Genomic DNA, 22,384 nt, shown 5'->3' with positions numbered 1-22,384 from the left:
GCAGTTGACCACTATTATGAAGCCCAGCATTCTGATTTCAGAAGGAAAAAACTCCCAAACTTCAAATGGGTGAAAGGAAAAAACTTTAACTGTCTTAGTGAGGTGCTTGTATAAAACCCTGTTTCTGCTACATCTCGGACTATTCCAAACCACCCCGAGCAGTGGTAGTAATGGACGGAAACATGTTGTGCCTGTTCTGGCTAGGCAGGATTGGTCCTGTCAAATCTACAGTAAAACTGTCTCCAGACAGGGTGGTGATTCTGCTGTTTGCAGACATATTTATTTGTGCATGAAACTGTAAGTTAGCATTAACCGTTTTTGAGAAAGATGGCAACATAAGCCCGCTAATGCTACATTTGTTCACCACTCTACCTATTCTATGGTATGCTGATGTAGAGATACCAGAACCTCACTGTTCTAATATTCCTTTATCTTACAGTACTCATTTATTGTTTTTGTTGTGTCTTTCTAGATACCATTACACATGTAATTAGCCCACATTCAGCTGAAACCGGAATAAAATCCTGGACAGTGTGGTTGGAAAAGACTGTGGCCAGCCATTTCCTCATCATAGTTGGCCACGAGCGCCTTCTAACAGAGGACAGGAATATCAAGCTACAGTGTACCAGAGATAATGTTATATATATACATACATATACACAGTGTTCCATTACAGTGCTGACCCACAACAGGCCTCCAGAAAAGGTCACAACAGAAAGGAATACAGTGGAATTTATCTGTGTCTTTGGTAAACTATTGTAGTCAGTGAGCTAACCGCTGACATGCTAGCCAGCCAGGAACATGCTAGTGCTATAGTCACAATAGCTCTCCAAGCTAGCTAGTTAGCAAACTAGTTTGGATAGCTATTGAGACTCATCCTTGTGCACTCTATGGAAGCATCTTAAGTCATTTTGATACTACTCCCATTTTTTTTAGGTTTTTCCTTTGTCACCTGCCTGTAAGTCGTATAGATTAGCTTGTTAGCCTAGCTGTCCTTCAAGGTTGTGGATAAGATGTAATTTGAAGAACAGGCAAAGTTAACCAACACCTGCAATTTTCTTGAGACTTTTACCATCTGTGAAAGGACATGCATTCTAAAGTTCAGCTAAAGCGTATATGACTGACTACCAGTGTTATCTATTAGGCCTTCTGGCAAGCAAGGCAGTTAGCGTCAACTATATCTGACACTACAGAGCCTTCAACTGTAAAATGTAGGGGTACTTTAAAGTGAAGCCTTTGATTTTTGCCAGAGTTAAAAATGTATTTTTTATGGATTCCCTACTGTAGGCTATGTGTTTTAGGAAGAAAACAATCCAGTTATATGATAAGCAGAGGAGGCAAGTTTATTTCAAAATTTCTCATAAACATAGTCCAGAAGCTCAGTGTGATATGATAAAAATGGATATGGGAAAATGTGAGACTGATTCTAATGACAATTCTATCAAGTTTCACTGGGTGTTAAACTTGTTTTAAGTCTATATTCAGTACCAGTCAAAAGTTTGGGCACACTTTCCCATTCACTTGAATGAGTAAGTGTGTCCCAACTTTTGACTGGTACTGTACCTAGTAATTTAAATTGTGCTTTATAGACTTTAGTTTAATGACTGTTGTGTGTTCAGTTTTAATATTCTTTAATTTAACCAGTTTTTCCCAGTTTCCTTTTTTCATTTTTTGCCTGTGTCCTTTTTATGTAATTTATTCAATTATAGTGAAGGACTATGTAAAATCTGTTTCCATATGAGCACTTCAACCTTACTGATTACCTTCCCAACATTTGATGGTCATGATTAAGAGAATAATTTACAAATAGGCTATGTCTTGTGACTAATGAATTATTGACAACATATAATACATTAAATAACACTTATATCTGCTGACAACTATATTGCAGTATGTTATAAACCATTTATTAGCTGTTTCTATGCTGCTTATAAATGCTAAATAGGTGGACTTAAAGTAAAGTGTTCACCAATAGGATTATATTTTTTTTATGATTTTGCTTTTTAATCAGAAAGATTCCCAGCATACCAAGTCAGTTATGACTAATGAGTAATAAAGGCAGCCTAAATCTGCTTTTTTTCTTACTCAAATACTCAAACAAGAATTAGACTCAGTACAGTGGAAATGGTAATAGTGATCACGGTTACAGACAGACATGATCTCTATAAGCATTTTCCACTGTACTACCTCTAAGAACCTATGTTAATAGCAGTATTATAATCAGTTACACCCACTCGATACATGCAAAGTTCATAAACATTTGTATGTTTGTGTACAAAAAAGTGAAAATATTCCATCACATTATAGCATCACCCTAAAGCTCTTTTGTCTCTCTCTCTCTCTCTCTCTCCTCTGCCACTGTTATCACAGGAGGCCAAGTCCCAACTGAATACCCAAATACATATACACTCACACATGTCCCCTTGTGTCAAAAGATGTGATGGATTACAACAATCAAACCTTATTTCATGAGTCCCAGTTGGCTGTGAGGAGCGAGAGCCATTTAAATTTGTAGGAGAGAACAGTTCTCTTTGTCTATTTTTGTCCCCTGCTTTCCCTATCCTCTCCAATGAGTCACGCTCTGTTCCCAACCTACCGTGGCACACACTGATCCAAAGAGAGACACATACACACACCAAGGTCTTGTGATTAATATTGTTTATTTTATTAGGATAAGAACACACATAAACCTAAATAAGTTTGCACTTCTTGCCGTGACCCCAGAACTCCTCATTTTCTCGAGTCGAATATGTCATTGAAATATCCTTTTTTCTGTTTTTTCGAATGTCCCCTCTTAGTATGCAGTAGTTCCCTTTTCCACCTGATAAATGTGGCGTGGACATCTGTAATCTTAATCCTCCTCCACTGAAAAAAAAATCTGCAGAACCCACTATACATCCAACGACAGCATTTTTTAAATTGCTATCTGCACATTGCAGTCATCGTATGGTTAAGGTTAAGGAAAGATCATGGTTAGAGAAAAAAAAACTATGACCATAAATTGCACACACACACACACACACACACACGCACAAATGTATATATATATATATATATCAACAGAAATACTGGATATCTGATACTGTAGAAATATAACATACTCATTACTTTCTTTTTATGGACCACACATTACACATGGACCACACATTTTCTTCATGAACTTGTAGCCATGTGGAAATTAGTTTTTTGTACTGTCACTCTGTATTTATGCATTTTTGCTGTGTGTTTTATGCCTAATGACATAATTACAGATGAGTTCACCTTAGATTAATAAATTCAATGAATTTAGGTTCGAAAGTAAGCTCATTTCTGGTCAGCTCATGGTTTGGATTAAAATTTGTACCTTGTTAAGGTTAAGAAAACATCATGGTTTGAGTTAGTTTTTGTCACGATGTTTACAATAACAAACAAGTGGTTAAGGTTAGGGGAAAATTGTGATCACAGTTCTGCGGTTGAAAACAGGAAAAGAACAGTGATCTCCAGTGTTAAAGTCCAGTATTTTATTGATCCATTCATCCACTGCCACCCCCTCCCTATCTATTCTTTGTCACTCTATAATAACGTTGCTTGATTTCTTCCTTTTCTCCTGTTGTACTTACTATGGCCACTAGAGGGCACAGTCATTTGAATGTAAACATATGTTGTCTTGGGGCACTTGCTGAAATGACTTTATTTTCTTGGGAGTACACTCTCAGCACTGCAGGAGGAGAGAGATAAAAAGAGACTTTATTAGACTATTTCCACCTCATACTAATACAAAATAATATAAAGAGGAAAACCCCCTAAATTTTATCTTACCACTTAGTGAGAAGTTTGGCCGTTTTCTGCATAACTAATCTGTCGTAGCAAGAAAAACAACACAGACCTGAACTGGTTGTTGCAGCCCATTTATTGAGAACGGCTGATCTAATCTGACTGAATCCACACAAAATGATTACACCCATAGGCACACAAACTATATTTTTTACAGACACAAGCAGAAATTGATCAAGTTCCTTCAGATTTAAATATAAAGGATAACAGCCTTGAATAGCATAGCAGCATAGGAGTTCAAGACTTTGTAAGCACATCACAATGACTTGCTGGTATATACAGTACTTGAATCACATCATAATCATAGGATATTGTCAGGTTACGCAATCACGTAAACAGCTTATAAAAGTTTTTCTGGACTTTCAGAATTGCAAACAGTGGCATTATTTGTACGTGGAAAAGCAGCCATGTCTGACTAACTGAATGTAAGCCATTTACACTTGAACACCTGAACATGAGTATTTGTTCTCATACAGACACAACAACGCATCGTTATTTGTAGCCTTTCCAACACAGACCCATTGGGTCCAGCCAGATATCAGTTAACAGAGCCAAGAATACAGGCCAATTAACTGTAAATGCAAGGTAATTGATTTGCAGTGCCTAATGTACTGTAAAACAAGCCAGCTTTGTGTTGACAGGCTAATGGGGGAAGCATTATGTGTGTGTGTGTGTGTGTGTGAACTTGCATACCTTTCCAACAGTCGACCTTGGCATCGTTGTACATTCACCAACGCGTGTACACATCTAAGATCAGACTTTACTGAACTTTTAAAACTCTCTTGTCCAGTTTTACAAACACAGGATTTCAATCAGTTAATGTACTTCTGTCCTCAATCTATACATATAAGAATGAAATATGTGTGTTGATGCACATTGCAGAAGTAAAGCTCCATACTTATTCTGCGTGGAACGACAGGAGCTCATTGTTCATTCCCTCTTAGGTAGCATGGAGTGGCATCACACTCCAGTATGGATGAATATAATAGAAATAAGCAAACCGAATAGCTCTAATGTTCTTAAGTCCTAACAAACTAAGCTCCAGGGTATTACATTAGGAAATGTCTTGGTCTAGTCATAAAGACAAAGTTACATCTAAAATGGGCAGTGCAGTATCTACTATTAAAAGGTGTCCATCTCCAAGCATATTAAAGCAGGTTGTATAATGTTTGGTTGTACAATGTTTTGTTGCAGCACATCTGGTCCTGGACTCTTCATTCAGACCAGAAGTTGAAGAAATGCATGCTGGTCTCTGCTGGCTGAAGGCAGTCTCTTATTCCATCTAATGCAACATTTAAATGAAAATATATTGTGAAGCATCTTGTGTAATGATTTTAAGGTTTAAGATAGCAGTGTGCTACCGCCATCAGTCACATGACCATCATCTTGCAGGTCATAGCAGTTCCTAAAGGTTCTCCTAAAGTGCTGCTGATATTTGGGCTCTACTTATTTTTACTTTTCCAAGGAACATGCAGGTCAAGATAGCAGGAAGAAGTCAAGCTAGGTGACATATCAAGATGTTTTTTTTCTTTAGAATGTGGTAACACTGCTTTTAAACCTGGCTGACATCAGACTGCGAGCCTGATTTCTGTTTGGTTCTGCATGAATTTACACCTGCACTTCTATTATTTTCTTTAAGATATCCAGATACAGATTGCATGTTAACACCAGGTGTTAATTGGATCATAGTGTCAAAAACATAAGAATCTGTAATCATTTGTACAATAAAGGGTCACTCAGAACATTGGATTTGTGGTGTGAGAAAGGAGTGTAACTGTTGATTTGCTTAGTATGTTTGAGGACATAAAAGAAATATGGGAATATCATCCAGAAACAGTGTTTGCATGTAGAGAGCAATAAAAAACAAAACACGTACCAAATGATTACTAATTGCAAAGCCACTATCACAGTTTAAGGTGAGAGAAAAGATTGTAGGTTTACATACTTCACATTATATGTTTTTGAGATTTGGACTTTGATTCAGTTGGTCTCCAAATGCTTGTCAAAGTATAAAAAGCTCAAGTTTTGCTAAGATTTTGGTAAATTTTTGATCTTCACCTGAAACAACAGCTTCTTCCTTGTAATTTGACTGTGTTTTCCATATGCAGTTCTCTTAACCAGCACTACCATAATTGAGGCAGCAACTATTTCTGGAACAGAGATCTATATTACTTCAGGTTAAGGTCATTTTTTCATGTGTTGTTTCTGTTACTTCTTTCTATATATGTGTCCAGACAAGAGTGCGGTGTCTCCGGCCTTGCTATCCTCAGCCTCATCTCTGAGAGACCATGCAGCTTTCTTCCAGTCAGAAACTATGCGGCCGGCCAATGACCCTAAAGAGCGTGACCCCTCCCACGTGCGGATGCTGAACGATGTTCTCCGTGATCTGGAGAAGAGCTTCATCATCCCACAGCCTCCACCTGGAGTGTACAGGTAGGAGAGAAGTTACAACACTGGTTTAGGTTGGTAGGAGGTGATGGGAATACAGTCAGCCCCCCCCCCCAACCCTGGGGTGCACATGCACAAGTTTGGAAAAGCTTAAAACATGTGAAATTGTGTTACAGAAAGTCAAGATCTCAAAATGAATTCCATCAGTGTGTTTCTTGGTGTACTGTTTTTCTGGTGTTTATACAGGTCATAGAATAGTCTTTTTTATACCATATTCCAGTGCTGAAATTAGTCTTATTTTCTATTCCAGTTAGCATTTAAATGTCTTAAATCTAAACTGACTAAACTTGCAAAACTGAAACACTCAAGTAAAGTTCATCTGAGTTGTATTTTGTACCATACTGGAGTAAGTGCATTTAGTTACATTCTGCCACCGCAAATCAAATTAGTCTTGTAGGAAGGGGGGGTTCCCATGCACCCCACTGATATATTTTTCTAACTTAGTTTTTTGTAATCCTCAAGGTGTCTAGTAAACAAATTTTCATGTTCCCAACGTGAAATATTGTCCCATGGGTCCGGTTGGCGGCCATCTTGGCGGCCATCTTGGATTTCTGGCGGAAATTGAAAATTGACATAACTTTTGAACAAGACATCATACAGAGACAAATGACCCCATTTTTCTATATAATTTTGGCATGAGGAATTGATCGAGATGGTTATTGTAGTGATTTTATCAAGTTTGTTATATTAAAACTCGAAAAATAAGAAAGAAGTTTGTATAATTTACACTCAAAATCTTGCAAAATGACTGTCTACATATGGGTGTACATATAACACTTGATAAATATATACACAGTGTTATTACACATCTTGACATAAAGAATAATTACTAAATAATGTGATTTAATAAAATTTATGAAGCATTTTATGGGTTCAAATACCACTTTTGTTCATGTTCCACAACTTTGGTCTTTATGTTGAGATACATAAAAATGAGCTGATTCAATTACAATATGACATTATTTCAAATGAAATATTTTCATATAAATATCACTTTAAACCATATTAAAATTCTTTCTTTTTGTTTAATGATTATTTATATGATTTTTTCACCCTCACTCCTGAGTCTTTACAGCAACGCTGAACAAATGACATAGTAAAAGTTCTCACACAGGCTCCGCCCTCTACTGGACTCTATAGGTAATACTCCTCCCCAATCACACACACACAATTGCTCACTGAAATTTGCATGTACGTAGCCAGCCAATCAGGACGCGCCTACCGATTCAAATATCCTGCACCCTATATAAGCAGTGTCTAGCTACCGCTCTTCTACTAGCTCTTCTTTTCTTCAGCAACGGCGAATCAGCTCACTTATCTCTCTTCTCCAGGGATGGAGTCGCCGGTACATGCTCGTTCCTTCCGTCGTGCCTTGGTCTCATCTCCGCCGGGCGTCACTTCCCACTTTGAGTACCTCGGGCGGGCCTACACAGAGAGTGGCATGATACAGCCACCGCCCTGCGTATTCTGCTGAGCACTTCCTCCAGATCTATGCCAGAAACGGTGGGAACATTTTCGACGACGCGGTGTCCCACACCGCTGTGACGAGAAACGGCATCACAGCTGCGTGTTATCAGAGCGGATGGACAAAACACTGAGACCGGGTTATTCTCTCTAGTTGCTGTGTTCCTTCTCTCAAGAGGAAATAGATTTTCTCTTCGATGAGATCCAGCACCTGTTATCAAAACAAGGTGTCGGTCATTCCCACTCATGACAGACAGAAGGGGTTTTACTCTGCATATTTCCTTTGTTCCCAAGAAGATGGGATGTTTCAAACCCATTTCGGATATCCGCATTCTGAACCAATACATTGGCAAAGACGTTCCACATGCTGACCATGAGGAGATTGCTGGAACCGATTCAATCAGGCAACTGGTTCACCACCATCAACCTGAAAGGTGTTTATTTTCATGTCAAGGTGGCACCGAAACACAGGAAGTTCCTGGGCTGCCGTTCGACTACTCCCCATCTCCCTGCACGTTCAGCAAGTGTGTGGACACAGCGCCGCAACTGCTCTGCAACTGTGGTGAGAGCGTCGTCTTCTATTTAGATAACCTCATTGTCATGGCCAGAGGATGGGCCGTTTTCCACACAGCCAGATTAGCGTTGCACCTAACTCAGTTAGGCTTTGCCATCAACTGGAAGAAGAGTGCCAGATTCGGCCAGGCTGCGGGCTGTTCTGTCAGAACCCAGATGGACGGCACTGCAGTGGCAGTTCAGACTGTGGCGGTGACAGCTTTGACTGTCATGCAGGCATCGGGGCTCATGGCGGCGGGCCATCGAGTCGTTCCACCGGGGCTCCTGCACATATGCTGCCTGCAACGGTGGTTCAGGGTAGACTGTGAGAACAGACAACTGCGCCACAGTTGACTACATCAACAGGCAGGGTGGGGTCCGGTCCGCAGCCCTGTTGAAGATAGTGGAGAACCTGTTGGTGTGGGGCTCAGAACACCTTCTGTCTCTGAGAGCCCTCCACGTTCCGCATCTGGCGAACAGGGGCACTGACGTCATGTTGAGGGGCAGCCCTCTGCTGGACGAGGTGGTGCAGCAGATTTGGAACTGGTTTTCGAGAGCGGAAGTGGACCTGTTCGCCAGTGGAAACAACACCTGCTGTCTGCTCTGGTTTTTCCTGACACCGCAGGATGAACCACCCTTGGGGGTTGACAGGGGCACCGTGGTATGCGGAGATGACGGCGGCCCAGCCCTGATCTATTCCCCAGGTGTGGGGGGCTTTGGCCCAGGAGGTGGGCTCAATCGGCGTGCTGCCCATGTTAGGCCAACCTCTCCGGGCTTGGCTCCTGAGAGGGATAGGCTGATGAGGGCTGGACTTTAAAGAGTACGGTCTAGACTTGCTCCATGTGAAAGGTGCCCTGAGATGACTTTTGTTGTGATTTGGCGCTATATAAATAAATTGAATAGAAATTGAATTGACTGTCTGCACAGGTTGTGCAGACTATCCAGGCAGCGAGAGCAGAATCCACTATTGCTTGCTACAAGGCAAAATGGTTGGGATTCCAACGCTGGTGCGAGGAGAGGAGGCCGGACCCCCTGACGTGCAGTGGAAGAGGTCCTTTCCTTTCTACAATATCTGGGTGATAAGGGGCTGTCTCATGCCACTGTTGAAGTGTATGCAGCAGCTGTTTCCTCCTCATGAGGGGTTGGGCAACAGACCTGTCTTCGCCCAACTCCTCATGAAGCGTTTCATGCAAAGAGTCAGGAGACATTGGCCGGTGAGGCGTGTCTCCACTCCTCAGTGGGAACTGCCGGTGTTGCTCGAGGCCTAGTGAGTGATCCATGTGAGCCTCTGGAGTGCTACTCTTTAAAGGTGTGGTCATTCAAGACAGCTTTGCTGCTTGCACTGACTTCAAGTGAGTGAGTGAGTTGTGCACCCTGTCGGTTCACCTTAGCTGTTTGCTGCTTGGTGTCTGCTTCTTTGCCTGACTACCGGATACGTATATGCAAATTTCAGTGAGCGACTGTGTGCCTGTGATTGGCGAGGAGTATTACCCATGGAGTCCAGTAGAGGCCTGTGCATTGCATTTATCTGCAATATTAGCAGTTTGGTATATATATAGGATTTCCCATATATTCATTTCTTTGTGGTGGCCCGCCACAATATCAACATTGACCACCACATATTGATTTTCTATTTATTTTTTTTAAGCATTTAAAATGGGTAAAATCTTATTTCATAGTAGAGCTGCATTAGGGGTGTGCCCGAATACAAATACAACCTATCCCAACCTATCCCATCCCAACCCTCATGATCCTGGACAAGGCTGGGAGAAGACTGAAGAGGGTAGTTTGGAACCAGTGTGGTCTTGTGGCCCTATCCTCCCCTCTTCCCTCATTGACTTACTAGAGAAAACTGCTGAGGAGGTGGAAGAGAGTGAAGAAGAGGAAGAGGAGCAAGAGATTGACTATGAAGAGCTTCTTAATGATGACGACTAAATATAGCACAGCACGATGAAAAAGTAGCATTGCTTAGCACCTCTGTCGCTTGTTCTGTCATGAAAGATTATACTAGGAGTGGAACACCTTCCTTTTATTTACTTGACTTATTTAACTCATATTTTGTTATTTTTACCTTCTCACTGTCAATTTTAGCTGACTCCAGAGTTTGTGTGGACCGTATACTTTGGTATACATGTAGACATTGTATTTTGCAAGATTTTGAGTGTAAATTATACAGAATTTATTCTTATTTTTTGATTTTTAATGTACCAAACTTATTAAAGTCATTATAATAACCATCTCAATCAATTCCTCATGCCAAAATTATATAGAAAAATGGGGTCATTTGTCTCTGCATGATGTCTGGTTCAAAAGTTATGTCAATTTTCAATTTTTGTCGGAACTCCTATGTGGCCGCCAAACGGACCCCCCCTTCCTACTAGACTAAATGGGGACTCACCTCTGAAACCCCTCAGTGTACCTTTAAAACACTGTTAAGCTGTTTGCTTTCATAGCAACTTGACATGACTCGTCACTCATGACATTCTGTCATACAGATTAATATATCTTTAGGTTACAATTTAAATCTTATGCGATTACACTGTAGGTTAATAGAAAATCCTTGAGTATACATAAGGATTATGCTGTATACACGAAACACGAAAATAAAAGTTGTTTAAACTAAGCATCTTATTGAATCAATTTATATTTTTTAGTTGTGCAAACATAATAATAAAAGCTGGCTCAAATATGCATCTTGTTGAAGTAACTATATTTCTAAGACAGCCAGGTTACTTTTTCCAACAGTACAACATAAAATTGATTAATCAACAACAAGGAACATTCAGAATGCTATTTTATTTCATTTCAAAACTTACAGTGGTCTTTTTGGTATGAATCTTCTTCATATTACAGAGAAATGCCGCATATTTAACGTTTCTGTACTTATCGACATTTATCTAATAAAACTTGCCACTACACTTTGTCTTGAAGCATCTTGTTTCGGAGTCCGTGAACTTTCACTGAGCAATTGCCACTGCCGATGCCCATGAAGACTTTTTGTATTAGCTCAAATGTATACTTCAGTCTTTTGGGATAGTCTATGTTAAGGCAGAATGACATGCTCCTCCAGTACAACAGCAACATCGACAAACTCTTTTGCTCGTTCAGTTATTAAGCATACACTGTCACTATGTTGGGAAAGACACAATGACAACAAAGGCAGCATTATGATACATTCTGCATAACACCATATGACAATAGATATTTCAATATAATTTATTGTTAGTCTAGTAGCAGGCTAGAAACCAGACCAATGGAGATATACATTAAAACATATACCTTCATTTTTCGATTAATTTTTAATCTGCATTGTATGAACTTGTTTAGCAAGGACTTGAACATAACTGATATTAATTTATATGTAAAAGTTCTGCACTAAAGGTTTAATAGTGAATATTCGTAAGTTTTTTTTTATTTCATAAAAACTGTAAATTTATCATTACCATCACCACTAAATGACAATTCAGCTGTTCGGTGGAGCATGTATTTAGACAGTAAGATCTCAGACTTATAAAATAATTTAAGTATATATATCAGATATATAAAAAATATGTATCTGAATGATCAAATTTTACCAGCCACTTGCATATTTTACAAGCCTTTGGCTGGTGGCTAGTGCTAATTTTGTGCCTTGAGGACATCAAAGAGTTAAAGCCACAAACTTTTTGTTCTAGTGGTTATCTTAAAAGTTTCCAAAATATAAACAGAATATGGAGTAAAGTTATATAAAATGATGCATAAGACAACTGGAATAGATTAAAAAAAACATGGGGTCTTAGGTTTGAATATTTCCCTTAGTGTAAACATCATATAGCTTGAGACAGACATACTGTACTATTCATGTACTTCATGTGATCATACAGTGAGATAATCTTCTTTCTTTTGAGTTTAAGGCTACCTGAAGGCTAAATCTGTGATCCTAACATATACCAAAGGCTAACTAAATATCAAAACAAATTTTGAACAGCCATCAGTATTAAACTGACAGTGCTTTCAATAGCTGAACTAACACTTGATGGGTCTGACACTGTTAAATGTTTGTTAATATCAGTTTTGTAAAGACAGCTGGGAAACAGGCTTATACTTTCAATAATGACTGGAAAAGATTTTAAAATGCAGCTTAAATAAATTATTATATTCACTGTGATAGGAGTTTCCATTACCACAATGAAATCATCTCACACACCTCACAGACACAGATGAAACTGTTGGGATCCTCCTTCAGGTAATATGGAAGTCCAAGCAAAGCAGCTGCTCTTCTCTTCTGGTTTGAAGTCTCAACACACAAGAAAAACAACAGAAGACAAACTGTCAAAACTGTAGCGATCAAGCATGCCTATATTACTATTTTCTGGAAACACTGGGGTTGCTGCTGTGTCACATAGCATTTCACAAGCTAAACTGTGGTTTAGCACAGATTTATTTACATCACAATCAGGCACATGCTAAATGGGACATGGCTGCTCTGTCAGAATGACAACATCTTCAGCTGAGCCCCAGTAACTGGATATATGATGTAGTAGCATTATAAGGGCTGCCCTCCTTATATATAATGTAACTACTGTTGAAATAGGTTATGGAGACCAAACATAACACAATATGATAAAAATCTTAACTGTAAAACAATATTAACAGTAATACTTACAGAGAGAAAGGTGGTGGGTGGGAATACTTAAAACTTTGTGATGGTCTTATTGATTAGATTTTGCAGGATGAGTCATCATTAAGGATTTGTGTTATGTTTACAATCACTCATTCACTGTATAGTCCACCATACAGTATGTTGAGCATTTAGTAGTGTTGTCCAAATGTCTAGCGAGAATTATTACGCTATACATAGTAGCCTCAAAATATACCCTGATTGAGAGTAAAATACCAAGCTCAAGTACAAGTGTACAATCAAGGGTTACTAACTGAAAGTTAACTACTGCATTGTACAGACAGTGAAAAAACCCATCTGTGCTTACATACCAGATGAATGGAATGACATGAGTAGTGTTCAAATACGCTTTTTGATTTTGCCATCTAACACCATATAGTCCTCTGTATAGAACTCCATGTCTAGTAATGCTAAGCAGTGAAGTATTTCATACACATTATCACTGTTATCTAGTAAGTTTTTTTTTTAGGAAATTAAAGTGTTCATTTTGTTAAGAGACCATGATTTTTTTCCAAACCCAGTAAACCCTAAACTGCAGGTAAGATATTGACAGTAACAGCCTTTCATCACTTTATATTTGACATGACTGACACTATTTCTACAAGTAACATATTATTTTTTGTTGATGGTTGAGAGACTGTGATCAAAGGATTGGGTAAACTCAGACTATCCTTACTTGTACATCAAGGGGCTGAAGCAGACTGCACAGATCAGAACTGCTACTACTTCACACTCTGCACATTTCTAGCAGTCTTGGGACATATTTGTCGAGTCCATCAAAGAAAGACCGGAGGAGATCAACAGAAACCAGGCACAGAAACTCCGCTCTAATCTGCAAGGACAAAAACAAATGATATAAAACACATTGATAAAATACATGCATACACAAGCTGAGCCATGTGATAAATATATACATATATACAGTACAGACCAAAAGTTTGGACACACCTTCTCATTCAATAAGTTTCCTTTCTTTTCATGACTATTGACATTGTAGATTCACACTGAAGGCATCAAAACTATGAATTAACACATGTGGAAATATGTACTTAACAAAAAAGTGTAAAACAACTGAAAATACGCCTTATATTCTAGTTTCTTCAAAGTAGCCACCTTTTGCTCTGATTACTGCTTTGCACACACTCTGCATTCTCTTGATGAGCTTCAAGAGGTAGTCACCTGAAATGGTTTTCACTTCACAGGTGTGCCCTGTCAGGTTTAATAAGTGGGATTTCTTGCCTTATAAATGGGGTTGGGACCATCAGTTGTGTTGTGCAGAAGTCAGGTGATAGTCCTACTGAATAGACTGTTAGAATTTGTACTATGGCAAGAAAAAAGCAGCTAAGTAAAGAAAAACGAGTGGCCATCATTACTTTAAGAACTGAAGGTCAGTCAGTCCGAAAAATTGGGAAAACTTTGAAAGTGTCCCCAAGTGCAGTCGCAAAAACCATCAAGCGCTACAAAGAAACTGGCTCACATGAGGACCGCCCCAGGAAAGGAAGACCGAGAGTCACCTCTGCTGCGGAGGATAAGCTCATCCGAGTCACCGGCCTCAGACATCGCAGGTTAACAGCAGCTCAGATTAGAGTCCAGGTCAATGCCACACAGAGTTCTAGCAGCAGACACATCTCTAGAACAACTGTTAAGAGGAGACTGTGTGAATCAGGCCTTCATGGTAGAATAGCTGCTAGGAAACCACTGCTAAGGACAGGCAACAAGCAGAAGAGACTTGTTTGGGCTAAAGAACACAAGGAATGGACATTAAACCAGTGGAAATCTGTGCTTTGGTCTGATGAGTCCAAATTTGAGATCTTTGGTTCCAACCACCGTGTCTTTGTGCGACGCAGAAAAGGTGAACGGATGGACTCTACATGCCTGGTTCCCGCCGTGAAGCATGGAGGAGGAGGTGTGATGGTGTGGGGGTGCTTTGCTGGTGACACTGTTGGGGATTTATTCCAAATTGAAGGCATACTGAACCAGCATGGCTACCACAGCATCTTGCAGCGGCATGCTATTCCATCCGGTTTGCGTTTAGTTGGACCGTCATTTATTTTTCAACAGGACAATGACCCCAAACACACCTCCAGGCTGTGTAAGGGCTTTTTGACCAAGAAGGAGAGTGATGGGGTGCTGCGCCAGATGACCTGGCCTCCACGGTCACCGGACCTGAACCCGATCGAGATGGTTTGGGGTGAGCTGGACCGCAGAGTGAAGGCAAAAGGGCCAACAAGTGCTAAGCATCTCTGGGAACTCCTTCAAGACTGTTGGAAGACCATTTCAGGTGACTACCTCTTGAAGCTCATCAAGAGAATGCCAGTTGTTTCACACTTTTTTGTTAAGTATATAATTCCACATGTGTTAATTCATAGTTTTGATGCCTTCAGTGTGAATCTACAATTTTCATAGTCATGAAAATAAAGAAAACTCTTTGAATGAGAAGGTGTGTCCAAACTTTTGGTCTGTACTGTATATATACATATATACACATATATACACACACACACATATATATATATACACATATACACACACATCTGTAGATCAGTATGACAATAAGTATATAGGGAGTTGGATCCAAAGGAAAGTTAAGTGCAGCAGGTCAGTAGATAAGTGTATTAGGTTCAGCAAAGAAATCAACATTGGGTTGGCCTTGGCTCTTACAGGCCATTAAAATGTCAAATTCTGCAGTTGGGAAAATTGATTACAATTTAAATTGCAAAAACAAATTCCCGAATCAATAAACACAAAGTACTAATATTGAAATAGAAAACTCAAATTCAAATCTAAGATTTGAATGACTGCAAAGCTTGATATTTGTAAAGTTGGATTTAAACATTAAAAAAAGATTATCTACAAAATAATTAGCTGTCTTTCTGGGAACAGAGCCGGCCATCTGTCTTCAATTTCAGACACAGGAGGCTCACTGTCAACAATCTCCTTCCTTCACAAGGCAAAGGTGCTCTCCATCAGAGCATCCGTCATTTTCCCGTCTCTCTTCTTTTTCTTCATCTCCTCTATCAGCGCTATTCTCTCACTTTCAAGGCAATCTGGAGACCTCCCTTCAGGAATATCTGGCAAGAAGTTGATCTGAGACCGTTCTGCTTTCTTCAGTTTCCTGTTCCCAGTTGATGTGTCTGTTGACCTCTTTTGATTGACTGTAAGCTCTGGGCATCCAGCGATACGGTACTTCTGACGGAGGTTACCTGTCTTAAAACTGAGGCTGAACTTCCATCAATACCATCGGTGTGAAGAACCCGGCTCTCTCAAAGAGGGATGCTTTTCAACAAGTGCTTGGGCAACATCCTCAGTTTGTTTTGATGTTGGATATGCACTGTACTCATACATAGCGCTTCCTACTCTGTCAAGTATGTCTCTCTTCATAGCAGGAGTCACAGTAAGCAGGGAACCGTCTTTTTCATAAGCCTCATTTCCTTTTCTGAGCTTAAGTTCAACATCATAAGAAAAAGTGGGGATGATAAAATTTTCAGGCCAGGGCTTGGAAGGAAGGGTTGATAGAGAGATACTGAAGGATGCTGAGGATCTACTGGCTGTCACAACAACCAGTGTCCAATGAGGATACAGAGTGGGGTGTAATGGGTGGAGTCTTTAATATTACCTTCAGCCTTGGTCTCTCTGTGGGTAGCTAAGACATGTCAGTCAAGTTGCAGAGCTCATTGTTGAACTCTGGATCTTGAATCTGGATAACAATATCACCCTCTAGATTGAGCTTGCTCTTGAGTGCAGTCTTCCATTCGTCAACTGTCTCTGTTTCAATCTGGACCCTCCGTCATGTCATCAACATGCTGGCTACAAAAGAGGAGTACAATTAGAACAAAAATGGTTTGGTTTCAATTCTGTTTTCACTAGTCCAATTCAGGGATTTAGTTTAAAGTCAGTTCTAGTTTGGGCCCCATTTTGTAGTTTTGGCCACCATTTATTTCAGTTCTGATAAAATTGTAGTCACAAAGTTAACTACTGAGATCTGGGAACATGGCAACATGACTGTCAGATGACATAACACAGAAAAGGGTCCAATGTGTAATAAAATTAAATTATCTTTTCAGTTTGAAAAGTTAAGTATCACTTAAACAGCTGAACAAATTTCAATTGAGGTATTCTCTGGCAAGAAAAAGTTTGAATATTATTGATTTACCAAATCATGCAACATTTTCACCATAAAAACAGTTACCTCAGTGAAGTAAAAACACTGTGGCTGAGACCATTAGTCCTCCTCCCACCATGTAAGGGGCCAGCAGGCAGAAGTTGTTCAGTTCCTCTGGGTCTGCAACTTCAAGGTCTGTGGAAAGTTTCCCAGTCAGTTCATAGCATATGAAGTGCTCCAAGTACCAGGCTGAAAAGCATTCAATGATGAATGATGCCTTGTTGCCCACAATCAGTACTTTGAGAATTTTACCAAACCCAGGCAGTCCGCTTGTGCTCCCCACAGAAACAAACATCCCCTTGGAGTATTTAGTGCCATGCTGAATGACACTAGTTGCTAGAGACACAATCTTAACATCCTTGTATTTAAGTCTGATAGCCTGTTTGACAGAATTATCCAAAATGTCCAGAGAAACCAGAGATACACTGCCAACTTCCACTGGTGGCTTAAAAAGGCTGGGCATATCAAGGAAGTAAGCTAACATATGCTGGTGTGTCGTGGCTAATGTTAGCAAAATGTTTTTAAAATTGTTCACATCACACACAATTTTTTTGAAAAAGCTGTGCTTTGCTTCAAGGCGGATTATTCAACAGTCCAGCAAAGGTCCAGAGCAACTGATGAGGTAGGGTTGGTGTTTGATGAAATGGTGTTTTGGCCTTAGTTTATAGTCAGGAAAGGTCCCCTGAAGCAATTGCCTATGGAATGAGATTTTATCTTCCAAGTAGCATAGTGATTGATTTGTGAAAGTTGATGATGCCAAAAGTTCCACTATGTCCTTCAATTCAAGAAGCACAGCCCATGTTTTGTCATTCTCTGGGATTAGTTCACCAATGACCAACGGAAGCAGTCTTAACAAAGTCCAGTTCTCATGTCCGTTTCCACCAATTGATCCACTGATTCTGAAACTCGGGGGTATTTTGTTGGGGCGATTAGTCTTACCAGAGAATAAGTATGGGAATTCTGAACAGCAGAATTTAATTCATCCAATGTGAAGTAGGCCTACTTATTTGAGATCAACTTGTTCAAACACAAGCTAAGTTCAACACGCACAATTCCTTCCAAGAGGTCCCGCAGAAAGTCAGGTGGGAACCCCGTAACTGTATGAAAGTAAGTCAACTTGTTCAAAACATAATCACTTTTAACACCATTTACTTTCTGTACATGTTGATTTTGTATAACCTCCAAAACATTTGCTTTATGAGTCAATTTTTTCCTGAGGGGAAATAACCCACCCCTTACTTCAGTTGTCTGAATATCTTAACAGCTGACTAAACAAAATCTGCAAAATTTGTCTACAATGAATGACTCCTGAAAACCAGCAAGTGAATGAGCTGCTAAGTTATAAGCAGAAACAAAAAGCACTGTCCCTTTGATGCTTGCTCCTAACCTCTGGATGAACACACCTTGGTTCTCAAGTATCTGTATGTCTTTTATTAGGGGCTCAAAGATTTTCTCATGGCCAAATGTTTTTACATCGTTACTGTTACACAGCACTGCAAGGTGTATAGATTGTAGAGATAATCGATATTTGATAGGCAAATTGGCCATTACCCAAAACACAGCGCAGACCTTATTTTTTTCCTAGAAGTACCTAAAGGATTGCATATTTCAAAGTCATCTGTGTACAGCAATCGACAGCTCCTCTCCGGAGAGCAGCGGATTTTCTTTGAAGAATAAGCCGTCACGAAAACTTTTAAAATGACCCGACTGCCATGTAACTGATTCTTCAAATAATGCTTTGTCAAGAATATCGTTTCTATTTACTAACTCTATTAAAACACTTAGAATTGGGACATATACAAACGTCTTCTTCCTGGTAGTATTGTATAAAATATATTTCACTGGCTCAATGAAAGTTAATTTCTGAAAAACAATGACCTCCTGTGGTCAGTGCCAAAAGTTCCTGTCTTTGAAAGTAAACAAAGAGGATTAGTTTCCTGCAGTGTTTCCCATACCACACTTACAACAGTGTTGTCAGTGCTGCAATTATGTTCCCTTAGCACTCTTTCAATTGACTTATTGGTAAACTCTCCCGCTAAAACACCTATCTCATACAGTTCATTAACTTTTTCCTGTGTAGCTGATTTAGACACATGCAAAATTGTTTGCATACGTAGGAATAAGGATGCAAGGCTATGTCTAATTGATCACTGTCATCTTCATCATCTGGAGGGTTATCATTATCTATTGAAACCTCATCTCCTATTTGTACACCACTGGTTTCTGCTGGACTGTGATGACAAATAAGTTCAGGTCTTATTTTTTCTAATCCAGAAAAGTGGATTATATCAAAGTGATATCTACTTTTGTGCCCAGTAAAGGTGGAATACACACCAGACTTAAACTGACATTGCTCAAAAAGGACAGTTAACACTTTCCTTACTTTTCAAATGAACTCCCAAATGAGCAAAGTATTGCTTAAGAGTACATGGCTCAGAAAAATCAATTCACACAGTATCCAATGAGTTATTACATTTGAATTAGATTCATAGGCAACAGCCTGCTGAGACCGACGAACCACTGATTCATGTTTCAATTGATTTTTAAGAGCAACTTGTGTCTTAAAAGAGCACACACAGTCATTGTAGATGCAAGGCAAGGGGCATGACCTGTTATAGTGTTTGTGTTTTAGCTTGTAATGCCTAATGTTGCGTTGATTGACTGAAGAATATGTGCAGTACTTACAGATCCAATCATACGACTAAGAGTACAGGTTGTTGCTTAGTGCAGCCTCCAGCTCTGAGGGGAAAAAAAAGTCAAAGTTAGATTGCCATCTCTGTTATTTTAGTTATGTACATATATTACTGCCGAAGGGCTTTCTGTATTTCTGTATCAGTCATTCATGTACCAAAACTATGAAGAGTCACTGTAATAAATCTACATATAAAGCTGTATCTTTTGATTTATCTATGCACAAACTATATGGAAACGATAATAACTAAAAAAAAAGAAAAAAGAGAAAAAGAAATCAGTCCACAATGAACAGTCATGAAAAGATCGTGTCATAGTTTTCCATTTTTAGCTAGTAATATTCAATTCCAGGAAATAATCTCAGCAAACTGAGTATTAAAGTACAAAGCCTTCATCCATCAAAAAAGTATATTCAACAGACAAATCAGGTTTGGCAAAAATAGACTACACACACACACACAGGAGTTGCTATCTCATGTCATTGATGATTACATTAAAAATGCTGGAAATAGGCTGAGTAAAAACAGTGCCACTGACTTGTGTATTTAAATATACTCTACACTCAAATATAAAACAAAACGAAATTGCTGTTGAGTCACATCTGACTTAAAAATGAATATGTCAAATGTGAAATTCTGTCAGCAGCTATCAGTTTCCACTTTGGCTTCTGGGTTAATGTAGGGTTTCAAAGAATGATGAAAAAACAAGCTGTTGTTCAAGCTAGACAATCGGCTGAATAACTTTTATTGCTTAAAAGACGATTTCCATTATCTACTATCTGCTAGTATTTGCTGTCAATCGGTATTCTGCTGTGCTATCACTACACTGCTACCTACAGTAGCAAGCTGTTAACTCTGTCTGAAAACGCAACCAAGTCGCCAGTTTTAGACTGCGCTCAAGTGAGCCCTCATTTGCGAAAAGCCGTCAAATCAGCCGGAGGCCGCCGCTTGGATTTCGATGCGTGTCTCTTCGCTGTTACAGTACCAGTGCTTAGGGCAGCCAGACAGACCGCAACAGCGCGTGTGTGAGGGCGTAACAGCGCGTGTGTGAAGGCGAGGCTGCAGTTACCGGAGCAGCCCGCCAACCATCCGAGAGCAGGCTGAGCAGGCAGAGAGCGGGAGAGTTTCTGCCCAAAACAAGCACAGACACCCGGGGAGACATGAGAGCAGCTACTCACTATCAGCGAACGTTATGTGTGTGTTTACAGAGAGCAGGAGGGAGGACAGACGTCTCACCCTGCTACTCTGTGCTGCGACTCTGCTGCAGACGGTCATGGAGCAGACACTTCCGATTTTAATTTTAGCGTCCGTCGTCCGACTAATTCTTGATAACACGCTCAGTATTTTGCAAATTAAGAGTTTTATATTCAATTAACGTGGGCGCTGATATGTGAAAATGAACTAAATGGGGTTTATGTCCATAAAAAAGAAAAACCACGGTGGGAAAGTAATGTAACTTAATCGGTGTAACGTATGCACTTAACACCGTGCAGAACCTTTATACACATACCGTAGTTTAGCTATGTTAACAAACAGTTAAGTTACAGCTAAAACTCACACAAGTTTTAAAATTAGCCATAAACAGTGTTTGGCTTTTTATAAACTGCTGCTGCACGGTTTACTTTGACAACCCTGTGTGACATTTGTCTAGTTTACCTATTCAAAACAAAACAAAGCATTTCGACAAGGACAAGCAGGGTAGTAATTTGCTCTCACCTTGTGAACTCTTTATCCGCAATGAAAGTTTGTTGTGTCACATGGCGCTGCAGGAGGTGGACAGCCCTTGTTGCCTGTGTGGGGTTTACTACGCATTTTTGCAGGGATCGCACATACATACAGTTGAGGCAACTAATAAATCCACGTTACCTGAACTATTCTGATTGAACTGTTTAGCTATTCTAAACTGTTTATATTTCAAGTTCACCGAACATTTTAGTTGAACTGACTTAGGAAAATGAGCTGAGGTAGCTAAAACCTCAAATCCTCTTTTTTTTTTTTTACAGTGTGGAGGCTTCCAAATCTAATTTGGCAAACCCTCTTAACTGCACAAACTTGTCATAAATTTAAATAAAGTTTCAACTTTTTAACCACACATTGCTGTATAAGACTAACTGTTCCACTCCATATGTGGGCAAGTTTCATTCACAAAAATGTCAACCAAAAGTAAAAAGAGTCACACTGCAAAGCTTGAAGTCCCGCTGTTAGAAATCAGCAGCAGAAAACATCACCAACTCTGCACTGTCAGTATTTGAATTTGGGAACCTGAAAAAATAGAAAATATTACTACAGTTGTGAAGGCCATGTCATCATAGAGCCATACAGTGACAGAAATAAAAAGGGAATGGTTTACCATGAATATACGTCATGCTTTGCATTAAAAAGTATTATGTAATTCTTACAGACTATGAGTTATCAAGTGTTTTTTCCCTGTGTGGAGAGACCATCTGCACATACAGTTCAGACAGTATCTGGAAAGTTACATGTTTTTTGTTCTTCAGGCTCAATGCTTCAGCACATTCAATTTGAAAAAAATGGGAAACAAATAATGGATATTGCATTAAAGAGCCAAGTCTCAGCTTTAATATGAGTGGGTTC

At 39.5% G+C, this 22,384-nt stretch overlaps 1 protein-coding gene and 1 long non-coding RNA gene across 14 annotated transcripts in view; one reads left to right on the top strand and one right to left on the bottom strand.

The window, feature by feature from the left end:
- LOC122989583 (inactive N-acetylated-alpha-linked acidic dipeptidase-like protein 2) overlaps window positions 1-22,384 on the top strand; it is a 583,517-nt gene that overhangs the window by 549,791 nt on the left and 11,342 nt on the right. For 3 of the 4 annotated variants that reach the window (XM_044362562.1, XM_044362561.1, XM_044362560.1), the window contains one exon: window positions 6,048-6,246. In XM_044362562.1, the coding sequence (XP_044218497.1) occupies window positions 6,048-6,246 (199 nt within the window). Of the gene's footprint in view, window positions 1-472; window positions 1,498-6,047; window positions 6,247-22,384 lie in introns of those variants that run through there. The other variant, XM_044362564.1, reaches the window with a different exon arrangement.
- LOC122989584 lies at window positions 2,642-21,608 on the bottom strand. 10 transcript variants are annotated; one of them, XR_006405099.1, is made up of 8 exons: window positions 21,506-21,520; window positions 20,775-20,916; window positions 19,785-19,838; window positions 17,127-17,234; window positions 16,554-16,744; window positions 13,614-13,769; window positions 12,464-12,553; window positions 2,642-3,697 (listed from the first exon to the last, which is right to left on the bottom strand). It is a non-coding gene; the product is annotated as an uncharacterized LOC122989584 (long non-coding RNA). The 10 variants fall into 10 exon arrangements; XR_006405103.1 differs by having other exon boundaries at window positions 20,859-20,916; XR_006405100.1 differs by lacking the exon at window positions 20,775-20,916 and having other exon boundaries at window positions 15,792-16,744; window positions 21,506-21,608.

Source organism: Thunnus albacares, chromosome 9 (assembly GCF_914725855.1).
Source record: "Thunnus albacares chromosome 9, fThuAlb1.1, whole genome shotgun sequence".
NCBI lineage: Eukaryota > Metazoa > Chordata > Actinopteri > Scombriformes > Scombridae > Thunnus > Thunnus albacares.
Note: the sequence above shows the minus strand (reverse complement) of the source record. Positions and strands in the feature narration are given on the sequence as shown.